At 41.3% G+C, this 27482-nt stretch overlaps 2 protein-coding genes, 2 long non-coding RNA genes and 4 other non-coding genes across 12 annotated transcripts in view; 5 read left to right on the top strand and 3 right to left on the bottom strand.

The window, feature by feature from the left end:
* The window catches only part of LOC116565043, a gene marked incomplete at its 5' end in the record, with an annotated part of 36912 nt that extends 35483 nt beyond the window's left edge, over window positions 1-1429 (bottom strand). Inside the window, one exon of the long non-coding RNA XR_004275224.1 lies at window positions 1315-1429. This is a non-coding gene — a long non-coding RNA (uncharacterized LOC116565043). The remainder of the gene's footprint in view (window positions 1-1314) is intronic.
* Window positions 1-7744, top strand: EIF4A2 (eukaryotic translation initiation factor 4A2). Of its 4 annotated transcripts, none has more exons than XR_004275151.1 (12): window positions 1355-1460; window positions 2232-2280; window positions 2368-2500; window positions 2780-2919; window positions 3706-3874; window positions 3977-4086; window positions 4289-4432; window positions 4952-5089; window positions 5326-5415; window positions 5640-5719; window positions 6152-6258; window positions 6973-7744. XR_004275151.1 is itself a non-coding variant. In XM_032298319.1 (11 exons), the coding sequence occupies exons 1-11, from the start codon at window positions 1432-1434 to the stop codon at window positions 7115-7117; spliced, it is 1224 nt and encodes a 407-aa protein (XP_032154210.1). In that variant the 5' UTR covers window positions 1-1431; the 3' UTR covers window positions 7118-7744. The 4 variants fall into 4 exon arrangements, 2 of the variants coding, with proteins under 2 accessions (XP_032154210.1, XP_032154209.1); XR_004275150.1 differs by having other exon boundaries at window positions 6152-6262; XM_032298319.1 differs by lacking the exon at window positions 6152-6258 and having other exon boundaries at window positions 1-1460; window positions 2235-2280.
* Window positions 2610-2678, top strand: LOC116565098. The gene has a single exon (XR_004275254.1). It is a non-coding gene; the product is annotated as a small nucleolar RNA SNORD2 (small nucleolar RNA).
* Window positions 4462-4639, top strand: LOC116565095. The gene has a single exon (XR_004275252.1). It is a non-coding gene; the product is annotated as a small nucleolar RNA SNORA81 (small nucleolar RNA).
* Window positions 5130-5262, top strand: LOC116565077. Its single transcript, XR_004275238.1, has one exon. It is a non-coding gene; the product is annotated as a small nucleolar RNA SNORA63 (small nucleolar RNA).
* Window positions 5441-5582, top strand: LOC116565082. The gene has a single exon (XR_004275242.1). It is a non-coding gene; the product is annotated as a small nucleolar RNA SNORA4 (small nucleolar RNA).
* RFC4 (replication factor C subunit 4) lies at window positions 7539-27416 on the bottom strand. Of its 2 annotated transcripts, none has more exons than XM_032298320.1 (11): window positions 27130-27416; window positions 24603-24745; window positions 21115-21193; window positions 17144-17223; window positions 13938-14057; window positions 10885-11028; window positions 10573-10693; window positions 9486-9611; window positions 8166-8246; window positions 7981-8094; window positions 7539-7908 (listed from the first exon to the last, which is right to left on the bottom strand). In XM_032298320.1, the coding sequence occupies exons 2-11, from the start codon at window positions 24731-24733 to the stop codon at window positions 7813-7815; spliced, it is 1092 nt and encodes a 363-aa protein (XP_032154211.1). In that variant the 5' UTR covers window positions 24734-24745; window positions 27130-27416; the 3' UTR covers window positions 7539-7812. The 2 variants fall into 2 exon arrangements, with proteins under 2 accessions (XP_032154211.1, XP_032154212.1); XM_032298321.1 differs by having other exon boundaries at window positions 7747-7908; window positions 26928-27201.
* Window positions 15780-16579, bottom strand: LOC116564896. The gene is made up of 2 exons (XR_004275153.1): window positions 16198-16579; window positions 15780-15884 (listed from the first exon to the last, which is right to left on the bottom strand). It is a non-coding gene; the product is annotated as an uncharacterized LOC116564896 (long non-coding RNA).
* Window positions 27417-27482: the final 66 nt, after the last annotated feature.

Raw genomic sequence — 27482 nt, 5'->3', positions numbered from 1 at the left:
ACCATCATTCTCAGAATATGTCTGGCATCACTTCAAGTCTGGATTTCAAACATGACAGGGATGAATGAGGGGCAGCACCACTAGACTGACGGCTAGGCCCACTTTGCCGTCTCGGTATACTTAGTCTTTGTCTCACTTCCTAGCACAATAAATAATTTTTGTATTAAAAAAGCAGTATTTAGAACCACTATCTTCTATAATATAGAAAATCGAGTCAACTAGTAATGATCCTTTAAGTTGGCCTTCTGAATTAATAAGAAAATGTTTCCTGATAGTCTCGATGATATTTTGCACCATAGGTAGGATTGTAACTTAAAGTTAAATGACTATATACATTGTTTTTTATTTTTACCGACGGACCTGAGATGGGGCTAATTGAAAACATCTGGAGCTTAAAGACCCGTGCAGTTTAGCAGCGAGGATATAGCTCTGAATTTCAATAAATCAACATTTCACTATATATTGGCAATCAAAACTCAAAGCCTTTTAACAAAATGACCAATCCAGACGGAATCAAAACCGATGTAGTCCCAAAGCGGCACAGAGCTGTAGCTGCCAAAGCGTCCATTAAAATTCGTGCGTTCCAAGGAAAATTACTGCTCCTTAGCTTCTATCCATTTGCAAAAGTTTGATTTTTTTAGGCATTCTTCACACCTGTTAGGTTAAAATCAGCTTTCTTTTAAAAAAAGAGAACGAAACACCGGAAGCGATATGAGAATAGAATCGGCTCTTCCAGAGGCATCTGCAAATGACACTCCATTTTTTTTCCTCGTGCTGCAAAATGTACCGGTAAACCGGACTTTCCGGGACTCGCTGGGTGGCCGACATTTTCCCTAGCAGGAATTTTACGTTTCCGAGAGCTGAATGGATGTTAACGTCAGGCTAGACGCCAGGCAGGTCTTCATTGTCAAATTAAACAGCAGTGGGAGCAAGCGGAATAGCAGAATTCCCCTCCCTCACCCGAGCACCGGCAGCCAGCAGAGAACCGGGACCCCTCGCCCGCGGGAAGCCCCGATAGCCCGGCGAGCAGCGCCTAGGGCTTCCGCCTCCGGCTCCAGCTGGGCTCCTTTGGCCCGCCTCTGCGTCAGGGACGCGGAAACCCCGTAGGAGCAGGGCGGGAGGGGAGCGCGGCGTTTGAGTAACGCTGCAGCGATATTCTTCCGCCGCGAGGCAAAGAGTCCCAACCCAACCCTGGGCCCTAGGAGTTCCTGCGACCCTGTAATATCTAGAAATTACCACATTTGGATTTTCCTACCGACTTGCTTAGGATTTTATCCGAAGTAATGACCCCAGGATCACAATTTTGTGGCTGGCCGCAGCACGGTGAGAAAATTCCTCCGCGAGAAACGGGTTCCGGCCACGAGCCTATAAAAAACGGGTGGCGCGGTGGTGCTGTCTTTTCAGTCGGGCGCTGAGTGGGTTTATCGGATCATGTCTGGTGGCTCCGCGGATTATAACAGGTATGGCGCTCTGTTGGCGGTCGCGGTCTGTAGTGAAGTTCATAGGGCACCAGGGGAGGTGATAGTGGATGGCACGGAGACAAGAAACTAAAAATTGGTGGACGCTTCCTTGGGGTATAGCACCCCTGTGCCCTTCCCGAAGCTTCCATGATGGGTAGGGCCCGGATTGTGGGGAGACAGGACGAGGGTTCGGAAACTGGCCAAAGGGCGTTTTTCCTCCCTAAGACATGACAATTTCAGCTGCTTCCTCTCCCAGTGTAGAGGACAGCAAACAAGCAGCAAAAAGCCATGGCGCAGTCGCGTTCGGTACATTGTAACTAGGACCTGAACCTTTATTTTCGGTCAACCGTACGACTTGGGGGTCCTAGGCTTTCGTTGGCGGAGGGTTGGAGGCAGCGGTCTGCACTCGCCACCGCGCGGAGGCGACGGGACGGCACCGGCACTGGCGCCGGCGAACCGTTGGCTTCGCCTTCGCCGGGCCGCTCCGCCCGCGTCAATCACTCAGCTTGCGCATTGTTGGGGGCGGAGCTCAGCGCGCGGAGCTCTCGCGAGACGCTCCGCCGCCAAAACGGGAGCGCTCTGCGCTCGAGCCTTGGGGGCTGCTTTCCCAACCTTTAGAAAGGCGCACAGTGTGGTATTGGCCCTGCAGCGGCTCCTTTAGCTCGGGCACGGAAGGGTAACGTGCGGAGACGGGTTGCAAAGGGCTATCCCTTTAAGATGCAGTTACGGAGGCTTGGAAGGGATGATGTCTGACTGCAGTGTTATTGTCAGCAGAGAACATGGCGGCCCAGAGGGAATGGACCCCGATGGTGTCATCGAGGTAAGAAACGGTTTTGGATCTTGAAGCTTTGAAAAGGTGAGTGTGTTCATCTCATTTATGCGTGCATTATTTTTTTCTAACTTACAGAGCAACTGGAATGAGATTGTTGATAACTTTGATGATATGAATTTAAAGGAGTCTCTTCTTCGGGGCATCTATGCTTACGGTTTTGAGAAGCCTTCCGCTATTCAGCAGAGAGCTATTATTCCCTGTATTAAAGGTAAAAGAAACTTCGGCATTTTTAGGAAATGAATTTTTGTTTTTACATAGATCTGAACTATGAAAGGGAAAGTAACCTCTGGGGGACTAGCACCTGTTTGTATTCCTTAAAGTGAAATGATGGCAATCATCTTTCGGGACTGACCTGAAATGAAGAGAATACTCATTGCTGATCACTTGATTATTTGGGCATAATTCATGTTCCAAATGGAATACATGGTGTGAAGTAGAAGTGACAATTTGATGTGGGATCGGTAAATGTGTATCCTACTTTTTTTAGGGTATGATGTGATTGCTCAAGCTCAGTCAGGTACTGGCAAGACAGCCACATTTGCTATTTCCATCCTGCAACAGTTGGAGATTGAGTTCAAGGAGACCCAAGCACTAGTATTGGCCCCCACCAGAGAACTGGCTCAACAGGTATTGATAGTGTAGTTCAAAAAAACTGCTTGCGTGTTGCATAGGTTTCAGGTTTCACAACTGTGAAGAATTTAAAACTTAGTATAAATTGGTCCTACCAGATCCCTCCATTTAATTGTCCATGCATGCAGGGAGTTTTTGTTGAAAGTTTTTTAAAAGAACTGGGTATGCAGGTATGGTTTGTAGGATTGTATACGAATAGATTGAGAATCTGAAGCTCTCTGGATGTACTAGATCTGTCCCAATTTTTTAAGTTTGAATGCAGTTGTGCAACATGAAAACTGCAGTGACATGTTACCATTTGACTGTCTCCGTAGTTTGTGATGCATCTGTTGCATGCTATGTTTTCAAAGCTCACTGCTATATTGGCTTTGAAGTAAACCTTCCTAATAAAGCTGTAGGCTTTATTGAGGTCAAGATTATGTAGGGCACAATACCCTCTGGGGAAGAAAAAAGTCAACATTTGCCCTAGCTGTAATTACAGAACATGTATTTCACTATGTATTCCTTCCTACACACAGTGAAGTGTAATGTAGGAAATGTTATTCTTGAGTTGTCTAGCTGATGTGTAGGGTAACAGCATCCCAAGTCTGACAAGGCACAAGAAAGACTTAAGGGAATTTTACATTGAAGCAGTTAGGTCAGTCTGCATTTTAAGCTTGGAAGTAGATTTGTGCTGTGCATGCATAAAAGCTGTTGGCAGACCAGATTATATTTGCCATTATGCTTTAAAAATTAGTCTGATCCTGGAATTCTGCAGGATAATAATTAAGCCTTGGTTTTTAGATCCAAAAGGTAATTCTGGCACTTGGAGACTATATGGGAGCAACTTGCCATGCCTGCATTGGTGGAACAAATGTTCGAAATGAAATGCAAAAACTGCAGGCTGAAGCACCACATATTGTTGTTGGTACACCTGGGAGAGTGTTTGATATGTTAAACAGAAGATATCTTTGTAAGTATTTAAATGTATGATTTTTTTTTAACTGTTACATAGTTGAAAAGTCATACTATCACTGAGTAGATCTAGAAATGACATACGGATTTTTTCTAACAGCTCCAAAATGGATCAAAATGTTTGTTTTGGATGAAGCAGATGAAATGTTGAGTCGTGGGTTTAAGGATCAAATCTATGAGATTTTCCAAAAACTAAATACAAGTATTCAGGTAAGGATTATTTTACTCCTCTCTTAAAGGTAGAGATGTGGTTTAAGGCAGGTACTGTTAAAACACATCTGACATGTTTCATTATCATTCCCCCATTTCTGTCTTAACTACATTCCATAGTAAGAAAGATGCCTGGCTTCAAACGTTTTTCTTTGGGTATTACTGTGTAAGTTGTGCTTCAACATAATTGTCTCTTTTTAAGGTTGTGTTGCTTTCTGCCACAATGCCAACTGATGTGTTGGAAGTGACCAAAAAATTCATGAGAGATCCCATTCGAATTCTGGTGAAAAAGGAAGAATTGACCCTTGAAGGAATCAAACAGTTTTATATTAATGTTGAGAGAGAGGTAACTGTCTGATTGTTAGATGTTATTTTACCTTCTTGTATAAGCACTGTGCTAAAATTGCAGATACTAGGACTGTATCTTGGTTTTTGCAATAATGCTAGCAGAGTACACACAAGAAGAAAAGTAACAGCACTAGATTGTAAAGACTCGGGTGGACCTCTTTCTTAATGTCCAGTGTCCTTTGTCTTAAGATTTGGTGCAATAGCTCATTAGACCTACAGAATGAATTTAATTTCTAAAATTTCTGTATTACGAGACTGGCTAATTTTGCTATTTTTGGTGGAGACAGGGTTTCACTATCTTACCCAGGGTGGTCTGGAACTTCCTGGGCTCAAGTGATCCACCTACTTCCCAAACTGCTGGGAGTACAGGTATAAGCTACCATACCTGGGCCAGAGTGATTTTTTTTTTTAAACATTGGGGATGGGGGCACCTGGATTTGAACTGGGGCCAGAATGAATTTTTAACTGAAGAAAGTTGGAAACTAAATGGCTGTTAACTTTACTCTTCTAAATATAGGAATGGAAGTTGGATACACTTTGTGACTTGTATGAGACACTGACCATTACGCAGGCTGTTATTTTTCTCAATACAAGGCGCAAGGTGGACTGGCTGACTGAGAAAATGCATGCCAGAGACTTCACAGTTTCTGCTCTGGTAAGAGGTTTTCTAAATTAAAATGTCTAGATTTCCACTAAAGCAGGATTTAGACTACAATATAGCTGTTAAGTGCTGTGTTGTCGTTCCCCCTGCTCAAAATAACGTTGTTTCTTAACTATACCTGTCTGCTGTTCTCCTTGTAGCAGCCAGGGACGCTTGGTCTCATACATGTTAATTAGAATTAAGTACTGACCTGACTGGTGATTCTTGAATTAAGGTTTATTAATTTGCAGCATGGTGACATGGACCAGAAGGAGAGAGATGTTATCATGAGGGAATTCCGATCGGGGTCAAGCCGTGTTCTGATAACTACTGACTTGTTGGTAAGTCTCAATGCTTCTGAAAAATCTACCAAAAGTTAACTTTTTTGGGGGAAGGTTTATTATTAAGTAACCTTTACCAGCTTGGGCTATTTGGAAGAATAAAAGGCCACACTCCACAGTGGGCTATACCACTTATTATAGTTCGCTACTATTTTGTGGCCTACATTACACAGGTGTCCAGTTTTTTGAATTGTAATTTTTAACATAACGCCATTGTGTTTCAGGCTCGTGGGATTGATGTGCAACAAGTGTCTTTGGTTATAAATTATGATCTACCTACCAATCGTGAAAACTATATTCACAGGTGAGAAGCCAGCATCTTGGCTGTATTGAAAAAAATTTCATTTTTCTAATGCGATTTGTATGAAAGGGTAACGTCAAATCAAGGAATAGACTGAGTAAAGTCAATAGTGTTCTGTAAGATGTAATTAAATTTGTACTAGGGAAGGCCGAAGAGAACAAAGTGGGAAAACTTGTAAACATTGCCCAGATTGTGGGTATAGGTTGTTTTTTTTTTTTTTTCCACAATTGTTGGTCTTAGCTTATGCTTGAGCTTTTAGTGATGTTCTTGTGTTCATGTGCTTTTTCTTGGTGATTTTTCTATAGTTGGGATTTTCGTGATGTCGCCTGATAGCAATTTGAGTGAACCCTGGTTTAGTTATAGTGGCTTTATCCCTAAATAAATTGAATTGTACTTTGTTATATGATGTAAAAAAAGACTTTTTAAAAAATACAGGAGTCGATAGCAGCAGTTGATGACGAGATGGCACTCAGAAACGGCGTTGACGTAATTTAGGACGTGGAATCATAAGCGAAACAGCACACTGTTTGAATAAAGAGCGAGTCGGTATTTATATTTGTTTTTCTTTTGTCATGATTATTTGATTAAGTTGTTCCAGCTAAGGCATTTTGTGTATTAGTACTTCTATTAGGGAACCTTTCTTATTAGGTGGTTTGTATTGTCTGGTTTCTAACATGGAAGGTAGCTGTTTTAGAGGTTAAACACGTTTTGAGTAATTTGAGTTACAACGTGTGAAACTGAGCAAAAAAGCAGTGATAAGTTTGGGTTACCATACCAAATAATTGTTTTCCCACTGGAAAAAAGTAAGTTTTAGAAAATAGTTAACCATTGCAGCATTTGTTTACAGTTTACAGTTCCAGAGGTGCGTCGAAATGGATTACATAACTGCTCTTTGTTTTATTCCTGGTGTTTACATCTGTCCCAGGCTGACACCTGCTCTTGGCTGGCCCACTTTGGTATGGGCTTTAATTTCACTACCCCAAACACAATACTTGTCATCTGCTTTGTAATAATGCTCAAGATGCCTGATAAAATCTCATTTTGCAGCCAGACAAGCCTTGAATCCTTTTGGCACTAACTGCAAAGGAAGATTTTTTTCTCTAGATATTAGCAGCTAGTGCTCCAGTTAGAAGCACGAACTGTAACCTTGATAAGTAAACAGCAGCTGATGGTTAACAAGTGGATCCTCATGTTCAGTAGTTTATAAATCACATGAGAAGTAACATTCTGACTACTGTTTCTTTTTTCTTACACAGAATTGGCAGAGGGGGTCGATTTGGGAGGAAAGGTGTGGCTATAAACTTTGTTACCGAAGAAGACAAGAGGATTCTTCGTGACATTGAGACTTTCTACAATACTACAGTGGAGGAGATGCCCATGAATGTGGCTGATCTTATTTAATTCCTGGGATGAGAGTTTTGGATGCAGTGCTCGCTGTTGCTGAATAGGCGATCACAACGTGCATTGTGCTTCTTTGGGAATATTTGAATCTTGTCTCAATGCTCATAACGGATCAGAAATACAGATTTTGATAGCAAAGCGACATTAGTCGTGAGCTCTTGTGAGGAAAGTCATTGGCTTTATCCTCTTTAGAGTTAGACTGTTGGGGTGGGTATAAAAGATGGGGTCTGTAAAATCTTTCTTTCTTAGAAATTTATTTCCTAGTTCTGTAGAAATGGTTGTATTAGATGTTCTCTATCATTTAATAATATACTTGTGGACTAAAAGATATAAGTGCTGTATAAAATCAGCCAATTATGTTAAACTAGCATATCTGCCTTTATTGTGTTTGTCATTAGCCTGAGTAGAAAGGCCTTTAAAATTTTTTTAGAAAGCATTTGACTGCATTTTGTTTGGTATTGTATTTATTCAATAAAGTATTTAATTAGTGCTAAGTGTGAACTGGACCCTGTTGCTAAACCCCAGCAAGCAATCATCCTAGGTAGGGTTTAATCCCCAGTAAAATTGCCATATTGCACATGTCTTAATGAAGTTTGAATGTTAAATAAATTGTATATTCACTTTAAAGGTGCTTTTGGTCATTTTATTTTTACATTCCCCCATTTGCAAAAAAAAAAAATCCAGTATCTTATTCATTAACAGTTCTGAGATAACTGCTGCATCACAGTTGCACAAAGGCTGATCAGTTGTAAATGTTCATCAGCACCATCTGCTAGGCATTTGTCAACTTCCTGCAAGAGAAACTCAAATTAGCATCCTTCAGGTACAAATGTTTCATTGACATGTGCAAAGTACCTACTTACAGCAAGTCTTTCTGTAATAATGGACTTCTGTTTATCAGATAAGTCATTTTCTACAACCACATCGTGGAGTTGATTGACGAGCTGAGTTGCTGCATGACCCTCATCTATTAAGTCCTATAATTAAAAAAAATTTCTTTGGTACGATAACAATACTCCTTTCCCAAAAGTTAGTAAGCTGATTTTACCTTGACCACAGCTTCTAGTTTGTCGAAAGAGCCGCTCTGACAGGCAGCAAATACTCCATCGATTTTCTCAGCTGGTATTACCTAGGTAATGGAACGTTGGGTAAGACTAGACAGACTGCTAATTCGCCTCCCTGCCGCCAGTCCCATCTTCCACACTTGGAATACCTAGCTAATGTCTTGATCATGGTGCAAAGTTGAGAAGGCACTGGGAGAATGAGAAAGGAGGGCTAGAGTAACTCCAGTTACTAAGCAACCAAGGTGATAACAGCTAGCTGTGCTAAAGCCCTTTCATGGCTGCTTTGTGAAGTATATGAAACAATCTCCCAGGTTTGGGCACAAGTGGATTATTTATTACAGCTTCTGGTCAGTGGATGAACATTAAGGTTTCCCCCAGTGACTATAATAATTCCTCAGAACAGTGACCAAGATAGCCAAAGAGACTGATTTCTCTTTCCCTGAGAACGGTGAAGTGCCCTTTCTAAAATTTTTGCCAAGTAAAAATGTCACTAATGATATTGGTTTAAAAAGTCTACAATATCCAAAAATTAAAGAGGATTACCATTAATCTTAAATTTGTAAGTAGTAGTGATTCTGAGATGAGTTTTGACATGGGTATCCAAAGACGGAGTGTTCCATTTTCTTTAATGTTACTGTAAGTTGGATACGCCTTTTGTTTATATACAACTGGCAAAATAGTTTTCATGTATAAGAACAGGACATCTGCTAAAACTGATTTAACTGCCAAAGAAAAGCATCTCTTATAAAATCTAAAAACTGAAGGCCAGGCGCGGTGGCTCCCACCTGCAATCCCAGCACTTTGGGAGGCCAAGCTGGAAGGGGGCGGACACACAGATCACCTGAGGTCAGAAGTTCAAGACCAACCTGGTCAACATGGTGAAATGCCATCTCTACTAAAAATACAAAAATTAGCCAGATGTGGTGGCAGGTACCTGTAATCCCAGCTACTAGAGAGGCTGAGGCAGGAGAATCGCTTAAACCCAAGAGGCGAAGGTTGCAGTGAGCTGGTATTGTGTCACTGCACTCAAGTCTGAGCGATAGAGCAAGACTCCATCTCAAATAAATAAATAAATAAAATAGAGGAACTGAAAGTGTCCTTTTGTCTATTACATGCCTGACAATCTGAAAAGTCAGTGCTATCTCCTCACCTGAAAACACTCTGATACTCCCAGGCTGTTCCCTTATACTTCCTAGTGCAGTACTTGGCACATGCTAAACATTCAGTATTAGCTGGATGAAAATTTCCTAAAAGTCACAAAAAAAGCCAACTAAAAAGAAGTTCAGAATATCCAGTACTCTTACCCCAGCAATGTCTGTAATCACTTTCTCTGTGATCTCCTTTCCACCTGTTAATCGAGTAGCACTTTGAAGAAACGTAATGGCTTTTCTTAAGTCTCCTTCTGACACCTTAACAAGATAAGCTATTCCCTGAAGAGAAAAGAGTTGTTCTTAACCTATGAAGGTCAATTAAGGATTTATGACTTTAATTTAAAAATGTTTTAATAGAGGCTGGGTGCCATGGCTCACGCCTGTAATCCCAGCACTTTGAAAGGCCGAGGCAGGCGGATCATGAGGTCAGGAGCTCCAGACCATCCTGGCTAACGCGGTGAAACTCCGTCTCTACTAAAAATACAAAAGATTAGCCCGGCGTGGTGGCACACGCCTGTAGTCCCAGCTACTCGGGAGGCTGAAGCAGGAGAATCTCTTGAACCCAGGAGGTGGAGGATGCAGTGAGCCGAGATCACGCCACTGTACTCCAGCCTGGGCGACAGAGCGAGACTCTGTCTCAAAAAATAAAATGTTTAATAAAAGTGAAAACTCTATGTTTTAGTCTAGAGTTAATGAGAAAAAAACATTTCTGTTTTGGGAGGGAACATGATCAGTCCTACAGGGGCAGAAGTTATGGAGACAACATCAGCACAATGGAAAAGTAGAGATCTCTTGCTTCTGAAAGAAATTTGCAGAGATGAAAAAATGTTCCATATTCATCCCATTTTCTTGCTCACATAAAGCAAATTCAAATTATGGTTAAATTCTGTTATAATGAATAAGGGCCTTATGCTTCTATCAATTTTAGGGAAGTACTGAAGTATTAGCTAGAAGACTAAAATCTGGTCATCACGCAGAGATTTATGTTGCAGAATTTGCATTATATGTATGAAATCCACCTCAGTTGTGGGTCTCTGAAATATTAACAGAGAATTAACTCAAAAAGTAACAGAAAGGCTAAACCTTGTAATTCCTAGACATTTCAACTGTTGCTCCTTTAGCTTAAGTTTGTCTGAAGAACTGGCATCAGGACTGAGGCAACACATTTAACTCAGGTCCTCTTTATATGCATTAATGGAAGGAATTAGGAACCCTAATAATTGTAATAATTAGTAATTACCTCATCGCTAATTTTGACATTTTCCTTCTCAGCAATGTCTAGTAATCGCTGCTGTTGAATTTTATCTGACAGAGGCTTGAAGCGGAATTTTGAACATCTTGAAGTCAGGGGTTCGATTATGCTGTGGAAGATGAGAAAAACCAAGTTGGTGTCTAAAGAAAAATTTCCCCAAAAGAACCCATTTTTATCAAGAACAAATCACAATTTGATGGAGGAAAAATAATGTAGCCTTGGATAATTTAAATTTCTTTTCTCTAACTGGGTTATCAAAATAAGGCTGCCTAGCATCTATCTTCAGGACAATATACATACCGACTGACATAGTTACAGATAAGACAGAATCGGGTGGTTTTAGACTCCTTCTCCATGGTACGTCTTAAAGCTGCCTGAGCAGCTGAGGTCATAGAATCTGCTTCATCCAGGATTACAATCTTAAAAGGTGGACATGGCTTCCCACTGATTCAGAGAAACACACAGGAGTTGAACATTAGTATGTATATTGGCTTTAACAGCTTTGTTGAAATATATACATATCATACAATTCACCCATTTAAGTCATATGATTCAGTGTTGTTCTGTATATTCATAAAGTTGTGCAACCATTACTACAATCTAATTTTAGAGTATTTTATGTTCTAAAAGAAACTTTGGACCTATTAAGAGTTACTCTTCCTCCCCCGATCCTTCCCAGCTCTAGGCAATCATTAGTTTACTTCGTCTCTATAGAACTGCCTATTCTGGACATTATATGAATGGAACCATGCAATATGCGGTCTTTGTGGCTGACTTCTTTCACTTAATATATATATATATATATATATATATTTTTTTTTTTTTTTTTTTTTTGTTGAGACTGAGTTTCGCTCTTGTTACCCAGGCTGGAGTGCAATGGCGCGATCTCGGCTCACCGCAACCTCCGCCTCCCGGGTTCAGGCAATTCTCCTGCCTCAGCCTCCTGAGTAGCTGGGATTACAGGCACGCGCCACCATGCCCAGCTAATTTTTTTTTTGTAGTTTAAGTAGAGACGGGGTTTCACCGTGTTGACCAGGATGGTCTCGATCTCTTGACCTCGTGATCCACCTGCCTCGGCCTCCCACAGTGCTGGGATTACAGGCTTGAGCCACCGCGCCCGGCCCACTTAATATATTTTTTTAAAGAGACAGGGTTTTGCCAGGTTGGCCAGGCTGGTTGGTCTCAAACTCCTGACCTCAGGTGATCCACCCACCTCGGCCTCCCAAAGTACTGGGATTATAGGCGTCAGTCACCATGCCCAGCCCACTTAACATAATATTTTAAAGGTTCATCCATGTTGTAGCATGTGTTTGCTTCATTCCTTTGTATTGTCAAATACTATGGCAAATGGATATATCATATTTATTCATATATTAATCAGCTGGACATCTGGGTTGTTTCCATGTTTTGGCTATTAGGAATAATGCTGCTACGAACATTTTTTTTTTTTTTTTGGAGACAGAGTCTCGCTCTATCGCCAGGCTGGAATGCAGTGTGATCCTGGCTCACTGCAACTTCCGTTTTCCAGTTTCAAGCAATTCTCCTGCCTCAGCCTCCCGAGTAGCTGGGACTACAGGCATGTACCACCACGACCGGCTAATATTTTGTGCTTTTAGTAGAGACGGGGTTTCACCTTGTTGGCCAGGATGGTCTCCATCTCTTGACCTCGTGATCCCCCCGCCTCGGCCTCCCAAAGTGTTGGGATTACAGGCCTGAGCCACCACGCCCAGCCTGAACATTTGTTTACATGTTTTTGAGCAGGTATGTTTTCCAGTAGGCTGTACCATTTTACATTCCAACCAGCAATGTATGAGGCTTATCATTTCTCCACATCCTTGTCAATGCTTGTTATTTTCTGTATTTTTTATCACAGCCATCCTAGTGGGAGTTACATAGTATTTCATTGTGGTTTTGACTTTCATTTCCCAAATGGCTAATGATGTCGATGAGCATCTTCTAATGTGCTTATTAGACATGCATATATTCTTTGGAGAAATGTCTATGCAGATCCTTTGCCCATTTTTAATTGGGTTATTTGTTTTTATTACTGAGTTTTTAAAGTTCTTCATATGTTCTAGATATAAGTACCTTTTTAGATATATGATTTGTAAATATTTTCTCCCATCTTGAGGGTTATTATGTTGTGTACATTGATTTTTGGTAATCTGCCATTAAAATTTTTCTCCGTTCATTGGAACCGAGTCATTGAATAGAGAAAAAAAAGAAAAGAAAAAAAATTTTTCTCCCAACATAAGTGGCATTAACATAATTGTATGAAAATTATATCAAGAAAACAGATTTCAAGTATTAATGGTAGATGGGATCTCAGAGTCTCTTAGTCCACATCCCAGTCTTCATTTCACACAAAATAACCTCTCTAGGTTATTCTCATAACCTCTCTAGGTACTAGTACCTAGAGAGGTTATGACTGACTGTACCATCAATTCAAGGTGGATATTAAAAATGAGTCATTCACAAATTTTGAAATGTACTCATGTCAAATTTACATACATGTCTAGGTACCACCAATGTAATCGTGGACCTTTGCCACCTAAGGAGTATAAGCAGTTGATTAAATCCCTGTTAACCTCAGGCAGGATAGTCCTTTTTTTTTTTTTTTGAGATGGAGTTTCACTCTTGTTGCCCAGGCTGGAGGGCAATGGCGCAATCTCGGCTCACCGCAACCTCTGCCTCTTGGGTTCAAGTGATTCTCCCGCCTCAGCCTCCCAGGTAGCTGGGATTACAGGCACGCGCCACCACACCCGGCTAATTTTGTATTTTTAGTAGAGACGGGGTTTCACCATGTTGGTCAGACTGGTCTTGAACTCCTGACCTCAGGTGATCTGCCCGCCTTGGCCTCCCAATGTGCTGGGATTACAGGTGTGAGCCACTGCGCCTGGCCTAATCTTATTTTAATTATTAATATCTTCTTTCACTCCAAAAGTGTCACGGTTTGGGCAAGAACTTATATGGTCATCCCAACTATGAAATAAACAATGGAGCTCAAGGTATCTGACAGAAGGAGGGGTATACTTATTTCCCTAAGACAACTGCAAAAATGAGGATTCTGATCATTAGGTACAGTTTCATACCAAACTAAGGAATTCCATTAATAAATGTTCCTTAGACAAAAATCTCAGTAAAAACCTTCGATGGCTAAACAATTTAATTATTACCAGAGAAAGTCATTTTCGGGCTTAAAAAAATTAGATATAAATATGATCTAACATGAAAAGGGAGTTGACAATTTGGCAGAAATACACTTGATCTTAACCAAAAGGCTGAGAAGCGATGGCAGAAACACATATTTAAAATAATACATGCTATGGAGAAGGAAGGGCAAATTTACTTACTCTGAACGACTTCCTGACACAGTTAACTGAGCAAAATTTTTCACTTTCTCTCGAACTACTTGTATTCCACGTTCATCAGATGCATTTAACTCGAGCACTCTTAATCGAAAAAGTTCAGGCCTATCTCAAAATGAAACAAGTATGAAACATAGAGCATACAAGTAACCTAAGCTTAAATCACATTTTAACATTTGCACACTTTCCATGTTTAAAATCCACCTAGTAAACAGTATGGATATAAGGCACACAATCATGTTTGTATTCTCTCTTCTGCAGAGTGCTGCAGTTAACATTTTGGCTTTTTTCCATGCATTTAAAAAAATGTAGATATTATAACATAACATATAAAATGCCTTTTCTTTTTATGTTTTGGAGACAGGGTCTCGCTCTGCACCCAGGCTGGAGAACAGTGGCATGATCATGGCTCACTGAAGCCTTGAGCTCCTGGGCTCAAGTTATCCTCCCACCTTAGCTTCTCAACTAGCTGGGACTATAGGCACATGCCATCACATCTGGTTAATTTTTTTTTCTTTTTGTAGAAGCAGGGACTCACTATGTTGAACAGACTGGTCTCAAGTGATCCTTTCACCTTGGCCTCCCAAAATGTTGGGATTACAGGTGTGAGGCACCACACCTGGCCCCACATATGAAATTTTAAATCAATTTTCCACTTTGCATTTATAATAAGTATCTTGGCATATTATCAAAACCACTGTAAATGCCATTTTAATAGTCATATGATGTTCTATCCTATGACTGTACCATCATTTACTTAGCACTCTTCTATTGTTACCATCTAGATAGTTTTAAACGTTATCATCTTAAATAATGTTACAATATAGCACATTTTAAATTATTTCCATAGGGTAGTTTGCTATAAGGAAATTTACTGGATTAAGGAAAATTAATAGATTAAAACATGAACAGTTTTTAAAAGTCAGTTTTAATAAAAAGTAAAAGCATATACTAAAAGTAATATATGCTTACTGTAGAGAAATCTGAGAAATCAAAATAAAATAAACAAAAACAACTGGCACGCTGTCAAAGCACTGTTTTGAAACTTCCCTCTAGTCTTTTACACACACACACAACTTTTAAATAAAAATCAAGAGTTGTGATTGAGCTTCATCTCTATTTTTCCTAATCAGGATGATATCCTAAGGATGCTTATGAACATAAACATTTACATGCATGTATTTTCTATTTTAAAACACAACATTAAATATGGAATTCACTGTTAAAGTAAGTTCTTTAAAGACAAACATTATTTTATAAAGGATATAGAAAAAGTTACATAATCTGGACTGACTAAGTAATAAACAACTGCTAAGGCTGATATGGATTGGTTCTATCTCACTGAGTTGTGAGATCTTTCATAATTTTACTGAGAATCAAAAAAAGCTCTTTCATAATTTTACTGAGAATCAAAAGTTGCTGTCAAATAAAATTATTAGGTGCATAGCAGCTTCTCCCTTTGTCTTTTCCATTTGACATAACCAATTATCCTTATACCTTTGGTGACTTCAGGGGCATCTATCTATTTTCTTTTTTTTGAGACAGAGTCTTGCTCTGTCACCCAGGCTGGAGTGCAGTGGCGTGATCTGGATTCACTGCAACCTCTGCCTCCCAGGTTCAAGCGATTCTCCTGCCTTAGCCTCCTGAGTAGCTGGGACTACAGGCGCATGCCACCACGCCCAGCTAAGTTTTATATTTTTAGTAGAGATGGGGTTTTGACATGTTGGCCATGCTGGTCTGAACTCCTGACCTCAGGTGATCTGCCCACCTCAGTCTCCCAAAGTGCTGAGTTTACAGGCATGAGCCACTGTGCCCGGCCTATTTTCTTATGTAGGATTTCAGGTATTTCCATTGGTTGTATGCTCGATATTCATTCTGGATAAACTCAAGAAGGCCTTTGATATGTGTGTGCATGTTTCATGTATATCAGGCCTGGCCCACTACACATCTTTTTTTTTTTTTTTTGAGACAGAGTCTCACTCCGTCACCAGGCGCCAGACTGGAGTGCAGTGGCGCAATCTCGGCTCACTGCAACCTCCGCCTCCTGGGTTCAAGCAATTTTCCTGCCTCAGCCTCCCGAGTAGCTGGGATTACAGGCACGCGCCACCACGCCCAGCTAATTTTTGTATTTTTAGTAGAGACGGGGTTTCACCATGTTGGTCAGGATGGTCTCGATCTCCTGACCTTGTGATACGCCCGCCTCGGCCTCCCAAAGTGCTGAGATTACAGGCGTGAGCCACCGCACCTGGCCCACTACACATCTTTCAACTCTAGGTAAAGGGCTCCTCTAAAATGGCTGGTTAAACCAAGATAGTCAGTCTAGGAAGAGGAACCTAAGAAGATGACTTGCATGAAGATTTTCTGGTGTACCACCTACTCTGCTTACACTCAGGAGACCTGGGGGAAAAGAGCTGGCTTAGCCACTCCAGAGTCTGAGCCTAGGAAGTCCAGAGCAGAAGGAACTAAAGAATGGATGGTGTAAACAATACCATCAGATACAGCAGATTCTACCACTTGGTCACACAGATGCGAACATAATCATTAAGAGGGTGAGGCTGGGCGCGGTGGCTCACGCCAGTAATCCCAGCACACTGGGAGGCCAAGGTGGGAGGATCATGAGGTCAAGAGATCGATACCATCCTGGCCAACATGGTGAAACCCCATCTCTACTAAAAGTACAAAAAAGTAGCTGGGCGTGGTGGTGCGTGCCTGTAGTCCTAGCTGCTCGGGAGGCTGAGGCAGGAGAATCGCTTGAACCCAGAAGGCAAAGGTTGCAGTGAGCCGAGATCGCGACACTGCAATCCAGCCTCGTGACAGAGCAAGACTCCGCCTCAAAAAAAAAAAAAAAAAAAAAAAGGATGATAAAACTATCAGCACAATTGGAGATTAAGCTGGGCCCTTTGGACTCCAAAATTATAATGGAAAATTTAAAGGAAGTGATGGAAAAAATCATAGGCTACCACTCGAACAAGGTTCAGAATGGAGGTTACAAAAGATGCAGGCAAGCTAATTTCTTCAGGGGAGTGTCAGAGGAACAAAATGGGCTCATGGGATTTTTAAAATTCAGAATTAAAAAGAAAACAATCCTACAGAAAAACTCAATGTAAATTCTTAGAGGGAAAAAAAGCAGTGTCAGAGAATTTTGGTGTCAGATCTTAAAAAAAATTAAAAAGAGACTGATTTCAACGTACCCAAAGAGTTCTCTAGCTGCTGCCAAAATAGTGGATGTTTTTCCAGTTCCAGGTGGCCCGTAAAACAAGAGATTAGGGAGCTGTAGAAATTAAATTTTAGTTTAAATTTTAGTTTAAATGGTATTCTAGCACAAACAGATAAAAAGGATGACTGAAAAAATGTCTGTGGAATAAGGCAACTATAAAGATTTCTTAAGATAACTGGTATCATAGTACTGGCAGATCTAAATCCTGCTTTTTCATATACTATCCCTTTTTTCCCAAAGTATCTTATTTATTTATTTATTTGTTTAAGACAGGTTTCACCATGTTGGCCAGGCTGGTCTAGAACTCCTGACCTCAGGTGATCCGCCTGCCTCCGCCTCCCAAAGTGCTGAGATTACAGGCGTGAGCTACCATGTCCGGCCCCAAAGTATCTTTTTAATCTTGTAACTGAACTAATATTTATGCTTGCTCTATAGCTAATCCACTTAGAAATTTTCAAAGCTGGAATGAGAAACCTTTTATTTCTAAAGGGAATCTCAGTTTCCTATCCCACCTCTACACTCAATATTAGGTAAGATTTTATATTGCATAAAATGTCAGCTGCTTCAAAGGGGAAGCAGACCAAGAGAGTAATGAGATTTGGCCAAAACTGAAGAAAAAGGACTAAAAAAGATACAATTAGGGCTCTAAATGAGCAGAAGTACCAAGAACAGAAATATTAACAAAAAATTATGTACTCTGTAAGGATGCTTGCATGTAGCAGGGAGAATTCATTAGAAGAGGAAAGGATAAGATTAAATAACTAGCTACCTTCTTTCATAACTTATATAGCTAGTCTGGCTCCTATTAAGCAGGTAACTGATCTGTGGTGAAGATTAATGAGTGTCTTTATTAGAATTAATAAATTCTAATGAGCTCTGTTATGAAACCGTACATTCTTCAGTGTGTCCTTTCACATAAGGAAATCACTGTACACAGGAAACAAGGCATTAGAGTTTGTTTCCACTCTTGCCTAACCCTCCCTCTTCCTGTCCATTCATTCTTCATCCAAATCAGACACCACTCTGCTTGCTACTTAAAACTATTCACTGGCTTTGCACTCCACTTAGAAATACAAAGCAAACAAAAAAAAAACCCCAGCTTTTTACCACAGCCTAAAGGACTTTCATGGTCTGCCTACCATCTCCTTCACCTTCCAGGCTCTAGCTTACCAAGGCCTCTAACAACTTGGCACTTTTTGGCCTGAACATGTTGTTCCCATGACCTGGAGTCTGATCCTCTTCTTTCTGCCTGGCCAACTCCTAATGCATTACAAATCAGAAATCATTCAATCTAAAGCAGGTCTCCTTTCTTATTCTCTCATTAGTCTTTGTTGCATTTTGCATTGGTTTATTGTTATTTATTTAATTGCAGGGTTTAATTGTGAAATGTCTGTTTACTTCATTAAAAGACCAAGAACCTTATTCTATTCACATCTGTATCCTAGCATCTACTACAGTAGTCAGTATTGGCCAAATAAATGAATAAAGCAACACTCAGACAAGTTAATTAGAAGACTATTACTATTACATTCATAACATATAGCTTAAGGTACAATCTATGAGTTTCCTAAATTAAAAACAAAACACAAAAAGCCACCTAGCCTTCTTAGTAATTAAGGTCTATAACTATTATTTTGATCTGGGCATACCTTAACAATGTAACAATTCAACCAGGTAACTATTAGATACAATAATTTAAATTCTTGGAAACAGGGTAAAATTATTAAACCTTACATTACATACCAGTCTAATATATTTAGTATGTTCAAGAACTGTATGTGGAATACCAGTTCTTAAAATCAATTTTGGAAAAAATTATCATCTTATAATTCTTTAAAACTTTTCAAAGTAAATTGAATGAATTGTTTTCCTTTACTCTTTTTAATTAAAACAACTATTTCACCTCTTTACAAAACTTAGTCTGAAAAGATGCACAAAACATTAAACTGAAGTTCTTACTTCAGCCTCATAAATTAGAAGGCATAAAGTCAAGAACTAGATCTTAGGCTGGGCATGGTGGCTCACACCTGTAATCCCAGCATTTTAGGAGGCCAAAGCAGGCAGGTCACTTGAGGCCAGGAGTTCGAGACCAGCCTGGCCATCATGGTGAAACATCGTCTCTACTAAAAATACAAAAAGGAGCTGGGTGTGGTAGTGTGTGCCTGTAGTCCCAGCTACTTGGGAGGTGAAGGTGGGATGATCACTTGAGCCTGGGAGGCAGAGACTGCAGGGAGCTGAGATCAGGCCACTGCACTCCAGATTGGGAGACAGAGCAAAACTCTGTCTCAATTAAAAAAAACAAAAAACAAAAAACTACATTTGCTGAAGATACTAGTAATTAAATTACATATTTATTGTCCTGCAATATCAATTTAAAATCTGTGAAATTACTATGCAATTGCAATTGAAATGTATATACTGTTACCAAGATAGGCAAGCAGAATATATAAAAAAATAAAATGGTACACTATTTATAAAATTAAAAGGTATAAGAATATTTGTGTTATTTATTTTTTATTATTTATTTATTTATTTTTGAGACCAGAGTCTCACTCTGTTACCCAGGCTGGAGTGCAGTGGTACGATCTTGGCTCACTGCAACCTCCGCCTTCCAGGTTCAAGTGATTCTCCGGCTTTAGCCTCCTGGGTAGCTGGGACTACAGGTGTGCACCAGCAAGCCTGGCTACTTTTTGTAATTTTTGGTAGAGATGGGGGTTTCATCATGTTGACCAGGCTGTTCTCGAACTCCTGACCTCAAGTGATCCTCCTATCTTGGCCTCCTGAAGCGCTGGGATTACAGGCATGAGCCACCCTGCCCAGCCTAAAAGGTATAAGAGTATACGAATCAAATCAAAACACATACTGGTAAAGAAAAAGATTCTAAATGGTTTTGTAAATTTAACTTCTTTGAAAATGTGTACTGTAGTAATAAAATTTCAGTAAGAGAATGATGGCAGCAAAACCCAAAAGAACCTCTAATTAAAAGCAGTCAGTTTGAGGAAAAGGGAGCAAATCTTGAAAATAATGCAAAAATCACATCCCACTTCTCCACTTTGCTAAGCTGTTAAAGCACTTTGGGTATTCATCATAACACAACATTAAGTTGCTAATTCTTCACATGGATTTATCTTACCTCAGAATAATTTACAATGCAAGTTATTCACGGATATTTTATCCCCCATATCACAGCAGAAGAGAGTGCTACAAGCAGAGTTCAAAGCTTGATTTTTTTTTTTGTATTATAGGTAAATCCAAATCCTAAAGTTAGGTAAGCAATTATACTTTAGAGGAATCTCCGGCTCTTCTTTATAGCATATAATACTATCTATAATTATTTATTTGGTTTACTTGTTTATTCTATCTTTCCCCATCAATAAAAACCCACGAAGCTGAGCGTGGTGGCTCATGCTTGTAATCCCAGCACTTTGGGACGCTGAGGTAGACAGATCATGAGGTCAGGAGTTCCAGACCAGCCTGAACCAACATGGTGAAACTGTCTCTACTAAAAATACAAAAAATTAGCGGGGCATGGTGGTGCACACCTGTAATTCCAGCTACTCAGGCGGCTGAGGCAGGAGAATCACTTGTACCCGGGAGGCAGAGGTTACAGGGAGCCAAGATCGTGCCACTGCACTCCAGCCTGGGTTGCAGAGCAACACTTCATCTCAATTAATTCAAAAAAAAAAAAAAACCCCATGAAAAAAGGGGCATAGTGTGTCTTGTTCAAAGACTTTTATTTGAACACTATGTAACAATCCCATGTAAGATTAAATAGGAGATGCTCAATACATAGTTGAACTAATAATCATTGTACAAATATTATCAAGGACCTACTGTATATACAGCATGATATTTAATGAGGGCTAGAAGTTATAAAGGGAGGAAGAAGGTAAATAAGTTAAATCTTAAACATCCCAATGACATTCAACAGCATTTGCTACTCACATCGGCTCCTTCTAAAGACTTTTTTAGCACTGCAACCACTTCTTCCTGGAAAGCAACTTCATCCACACATTTTGGGCGACTTGTGGGGTGGGAAGGAGGAAAGATTTATTTAGTATATTATAGTAGCCACAGAAAAGTCTCAAGTGTTCCTCCTACTAAAATACCAATGACAATTCTCAAACATCAGCAATGAAATGAGAAACTTTCTCATAATTGGAATAGGTGGAAATCCCATTTATTTTTACCATTAAGCGAACACATTCTGAAAGAGTGAAATAATGTTTTACTTCCTATCTGAATTGCTTATATCTGCTATACCCACAAAAATTAAGCAAAAGGATTTTATTTTACATCCTGCAAACACTAACTAAAAATTAAAGTGGGACCAGGCGCTACAGCTCACACCTCTAATTCCAGCACTTTGGGAAGTCAAGGTGGGTGGATCACCTGAGGTCAGGAGTTCAAGACCAGCCTGACCAACACGAAGAAACCCCATCTCTACTAAAAATTCAAAATTAGCTGCAAGTGGTGGTGCACGCCTGTAATCCCAGCTACTTGGGAGGCTGAGGCAGCAGAATCTCTTGAACCCGGGAGGCAGAGGTTGCGGTGAGCTGAGATTGTGCCATTGTCCCCCTTCCTAACAAAAAAAATAAAACTCCGCTTCAAAAAAAAAAAAAAAAAAGAAAAATTAAAATGAACACTTTGCTTAGAAAGCATTATTATTGGCCAAACATGGCAGTTCATGCCTGTAATGCCAGCACTTTGGGAGGCCAAGGCAGGCAGATCACCTGAGGTTAGGAGTTTGAGACCAGATTGGTGAACATGGTGAAACCCCATCCGTACTAAAAATTCAAAAAAAAAAAAAAATTAGCCAGGCATGGTGGCACATGCCTGTAGTCCCAGCTACACGGAAGGCTGAGGCAGAAGAATCATTTGAACCCAGGAGGCAGAATTGCAGTGAGCTGAGATTGTGCCACTGCACTTCAGCCTGGGCGACAGAGCCAAATTATCTCAAAAAAACAAAAAACAAAAAACAAACAAAAAAACCCATTATTATATTTTGACAAAATAAGATCATGAACCTAAGCTGAAAAGGGAAAACTATTTAGTAACCTTAGGATAGGTAACTATTTTGGTTAATGTAGTTACATATATACTTAGTATGTTATTAACTAGTTAATGCCAATTTTTTCCATAATCAAACTGCACAAAACAATGAAGATCTATTCACTTCATTGAGGGCTAATAAAAACAAGTTTAACCAATAGGAAGTATAATATTTTCATATCACATCACTGATTTTTAAGAGACGCTATAACAAAGTTATACTCCCAACCCTAAGATTAGGCTTTGTGCTTAGTTAACTAATCAAAAATTCTTTGATCTATACTTTTCTGATAAATCAAGTTAACACTAGGTAGGAATTATGATGTTTTTCTAGTATATGTTATAAAGCAGAGTCTTATATTCAAATACCGGGGATTAAGCAGATAACAAGAGTGAGGAAGGCAGAGAATAAGGCAAGATATAGTAGGGACCATGGCAAACTGAGGAACACACGACCCTTCCAAAAGGAGAAGCAGTACACAGTCCATATAATTGTTGTCATGTGAGAACCTGTCTCCAGTGTTGCCTGATCTCCTGAGAAGCGGAAAATCCAGACCCTCCTCCAAATAATTTAATGTAAAAATCTAGATTTTCATGAACTTTACTAGTGCCAAACAAAACATATGAGGGAGTCGGATGTGGTGCCTCACGCCTATAATCCCAGCAGTTTGGGAGGCCGAGGAGGGCAGATCACCTGAGGCCAGAGTTGGGGACCAGCCTGATCAACATGGTAAAATCCTGTCTCTACTAAAAATACAAAAAAATTAGCCAAGCGTGGTGGCACATGCCTGTAGTTCCAGCTACTTGGGAGAATCACTTGAACCCGAGAGGCAGAGGTTGCTTGGCTGAGATCATGCCACCGCACTCCAGCCTAGGCGGCAAAGCGAGGCTCCATCTCAAAAAAACGGAAAACCAACCAACCAAAAAACACATATGGGGCCTTACTTGACCTTTAAGCAATCAGTAAACCTTGGTAATAACGAAGGCTACATCCAACCAATGGTGACAATTACTTGTGGTAATATCACTTAGCTGACCGACAACTTTATTTATTTGAGACAGTCTCTCTCTGTCACCCAGAATGTATTGCAGTGGCGTGATCTCAGCTCACTGCAACCTCTGCCTGCCTCCCAGGTTCAAGTGATTCTTGTGCCTCAGCCTCCCCAGTAGCTGGGATTACAGGTGCCTGCCAACATGCCTGGCTAATTTTTTTTTTTAGTAGAGAGGGGGTTTCGCCATGTTGGGCAGGCTAGTCTGGAACTCCTGGCCTCAAGTGATCCTCCCACTTAGGCCTCCCAAATTGCTGGAATTATAGGATTACAGGCATAAGCCACCGCGCCAAGTGCTGACTGACAATTTAAATGCCAATTCAAGTGTTGTTTGAACAAAAATGTATGAGCTAACCAAAACTCAATTTCCAGAACTGGATGCAGTGGCTCATGCATGTAATCCCAGCACTTTGGGAGGCGGAGGCAGGTGGATCACTTGAGGTCAGGAGTTCGAGATCAGCCTGATCAACAGGCCGTCTCTACTAAAAATACAAAAAATTATCCAGGTATGGTGGTGGGTGCCTGTAATCCCAGCTATTCGGGAGGCTGAGGCAGGAGAATAGCTTGAACCCGGGAGGTGGAGGTTGCAGTGAGTTGAGATTGCAACACTGCACTCCAGCCTAAGTGACAGAGTAAGACTCCATCTCAATAACAATAATAATTTCCACCTATTGTAATGGAAAGGGAGAACAGATTACATATTTGGATTTAAGTAGAACTCCTGATCAAGTAGTCATAGACAGCTTACAGAAATTTTTGTTTTCTTCATTTGTGTATCCCAGACCCTAAAATGGAAGCCTCTACTTGTAGACATATTAGTTAATCTCCAAAATAAGGGAATTAAATTATTCTCAGGTAACTCTAGTTCCAGGGTTCTATGACTTACATAGCTGTGTGATTTTTTTTTTTTCAAAACCAACAACTAAAGAACAAAGAGTTTCTCCCATAAGTTAGTTGTATTTGAAAAAAAAAAAGTACCAATTAGGCGAGGTGGCTCACGCCTGTAATACCAGCACTTTGGGAGGCCGAGATGGGTGGATCACTTGAGGTCAGGAGTTCGAGACCAGCCTGACCAACATGGAGAAACTCCATCTCTACTACAAATACAAAATTAGCCAGGAATGCTGGTGCATGCCTATAATCCCAGCTACTCAGGAGGCTGAGGCAGGAGAATTGCTTGAACCCAGGAGTTGGAGGTTGTGGTGAGCCGAGATCGCGCCATTGCAATCCAGCCTTGGTGACAGTGTGAAATTGTCTTAAAAAAAAAAGTGATCAGAATTGGTTAGAGAGATAATTTCTTAAGTATTTTAACAAAGACACAAGTGTTCTTACTATTTTTCCACCCAGGGAACAGGTTTGGCTTTCTTGTTCTCTCCACTACTTCCCGCAGTGGCAGCTACTCCACGATCCTTGGTCAGCGGTGGTTTGGTGCTGATAGATGTGCCTTTAAGAAATGCCTGCATGGTTACTTCACCCTGGTCAGGTGCAAGACACAAACAAAAAAAGCTTTTTTTGAAACGATTATGAGAATCAGCACCGCAGGAAAGGGGGGAAAAATTATGAGAAAGTACAGCCTGAAGGCTGGGCACGGTGGCTCAGCCTGTAATACAAGTACTTTGGGAGGCCGAGGCAGGTGGATCACTCAGGAGTTTGAGACCAGCCTGGCCAGCTACCTGGGAGGCCTACGCAAGAGAATCACTTAACCCTGGAGGCAGAGGTTGCAGTGAGACGAGATGGCGCCACTGTACTCTAGCCTGGGCGACAGAGGAAGACTTAGTCTCAAACAAACAAACAACAAAAAAAGGAGACACAGTACAGCCTGAAAGCACACTTAGCCTTGTGCAAAGGTGTCCTTAACAAAGGACATCACCCCATGACCTGCGCCACTCTGAATGTGCTGTACTGAGGTCTATAAGGACAGAAAAGCGGTCAAAGTCCTTAAGGAAATTAGAATCTATTTCTAGTGCAGGAGTTACAGAACAATGATCCTATGTCACAAAAATGTTTAATGACTTTCCAATGCATTGTTAAATATGATGCTGCTAATGACCAAGCCACATGGGCCTCCATGGTTTCTTTCAGTCATGGGCCTAGCTTTAGCTCAAAGCCTGAAATGGACTCTTCCACAATTAAAGGTGCTGGGCTCATACCACAAATGAGAACCTTCACTCCTTTCCTTGGGCCAGAATTCACTCAAGTACCCACTCCCCACAACTTTTTTTTTTTTTTTTTGAGACAGGGTCTCACTCTTCTGCCCAGGATGGAGTGTAGTGGTGCAATCATGGCTCCCTGAAGCCTTGACATCCCAGGCTCCTGTGATCTTCCCATTTCAGCCTCACCAGTAGCTAGGAATACAGGTGCATACTACTGCCTACCCACCTGCCCGCAACCGGCTAAGTTTTTAAATGTTTGATAGAGACAGGGTTTCACCATGTTGCTCAGGCTGATCTGGAACTCCTGGGCTCAAGTAATCCTCCTGCCCCAGCCTCCCGAAGTGCTGGGATTACAGGTGTGAGCCACCGTGCCTGGCCCTGGACCTGTTTTAATGACAGTTAATGCCTACCTACCTTCAGAGACTTTCTGTGGGGAAGGGAAGGGGCGGGCAGGGGCAGGGCGTGGGGAGGGGAGGGAACGACTCTGTTGTTAAAATAGGAACAGCTGTTTTTCTGATAACACACTCACTTAATTAAAAAAAAAAAAAAAAAGCAGAAAGCATGAGGAATTTAAGAAATGAATACAAAATCCCACCCAGAAGGCAACTATTTCTTCAACTCCCGACCTCTAGTGATCCATCCGCCTTGGCCTCCAAAGTGCTTGGATTACAGGCGTGAGCCACCATGCACGGCAGAAGGTAACTATTTCTAATATGGAGGTAAACATTCTTCCAGGCTGTTTTCAGGGATAAAAAGCATCATTAACTTGCCTGAAAAATCCCCAGTAATTCTATGTTTTTCACTGCTACATGCCCTGGTGCCTAGAACAGTGTCTGGAACATGGTAGATAACCCATAATACTTGGTGAATGGGATGGGCGCGGTGGCTCACGCCTGTAATCTCAGCACTTTGGGAGGCCAAGGCGGGTAGATCACACGGTCAGGACCAGCCAACATAATGAAACACTGTCTCTATTAAAATACAAAACAAAAACAAAAACAAAAACTAGCTGGGCGTGATGGCACGCGCCTGTAGTCCCAGCTACTCGGGTGGCTGAGGCAGAGGTTGCAGTGTGCCAAGATCGCGCCACTGCACTCCAGCCTGGCGACGGAGCAAGACTCTGTCTCAAAAAAAAAAAAAAATTGGTGAATGAATTACCATCTATGACAGCCGTTTTCCTTTTCTGTTAAAGCAGCTAAGGCCTATTCCACAGCACAAGTGAGTTAAATAAAAGAATGTGTGCAAATATATAGTTCTGTGCTTGGCATATGGGGATATGCTCAATAAAATAAAACAAAATACAATAAATTTTTAATATCTGTAAACAGCCAAGGTTTTGATAAGGTTATTGGATTAGTCCATCCCTGCCTCCTGCTGTTAAATAGTAATACAGCCCTAAGCCGGGCTCTGCAAGACGCTGTCCGGAACCCCCATTTCACCCCCAAAGGGCGCGGCCAGGGCATGAAAGGGCGGCTAAGCTGGGGCCCCGAAGGAGGTGGCAGACCTCACAGGGACATCAAGGAAAGGAGTAAGGAAGGCGAAGCGGGCATGCAGTTCCTCCAGCCTGTCACCAGTTAGCCTGGCTTCCCGAGCAGGTCACTGCCGCGGGCTCGTTCCTGAGGCTTCCGCGATATAAAAAGGACGAGATGGTCTCGAAGTCTTAACTCCGTCACCTAATCTGAGAATAATGGGCCCAGGGGACTTACGATCACCGCTGTCCCCACAAGTCGCCTCAGTTCCCGCCACGAAACGGCAGGCGAAGGGCATGGTGGGAATACGCCGGCAGGACTACGTGGGCACGTCAACGTCACTTCCGGTCCGGGTGCGCGATGCCGGCGGAGTGAAGGGTTTGCAGTTTTATGGTTTCACTTGAGCGGGTGATGAACCAGACAGTCTTTCAGGGAGAATTGGACTGGAACAGGCACGGCCTAGAAGGTGGAAATACAGTTTCGTCCTGTCCCGGCACATTACTCCCGCTTGAGACGGGAGCGCGAGGGGTCGCGCGGGCACGGCCTTGGGGCCGTTTACCGGGCATGCTCAGCAACGAGTGATGGGCGGC

This window comes from Sapajus apella, unplaced genomic scaffold, assembly GCF_009761245.1.
Source record: "Sapajus apella isolate SASKATOON/1434 unplaced genomic scaffold, GSC_monkey_1.0 scaffold38, whole genome shotgun sequence".
Taxonomy (NCBI): domain Eukaryota; kingdom Metazoa; phylum Chordata; class Mammalia; order Primates; family Cebidae; genus Sapajus; species Sapajus apella.
The sequence above is the reverse complement of the archived record's forward strand: the minus strand, read 5'-3'. Positions and strand labels throughout refer to the sequence as shown.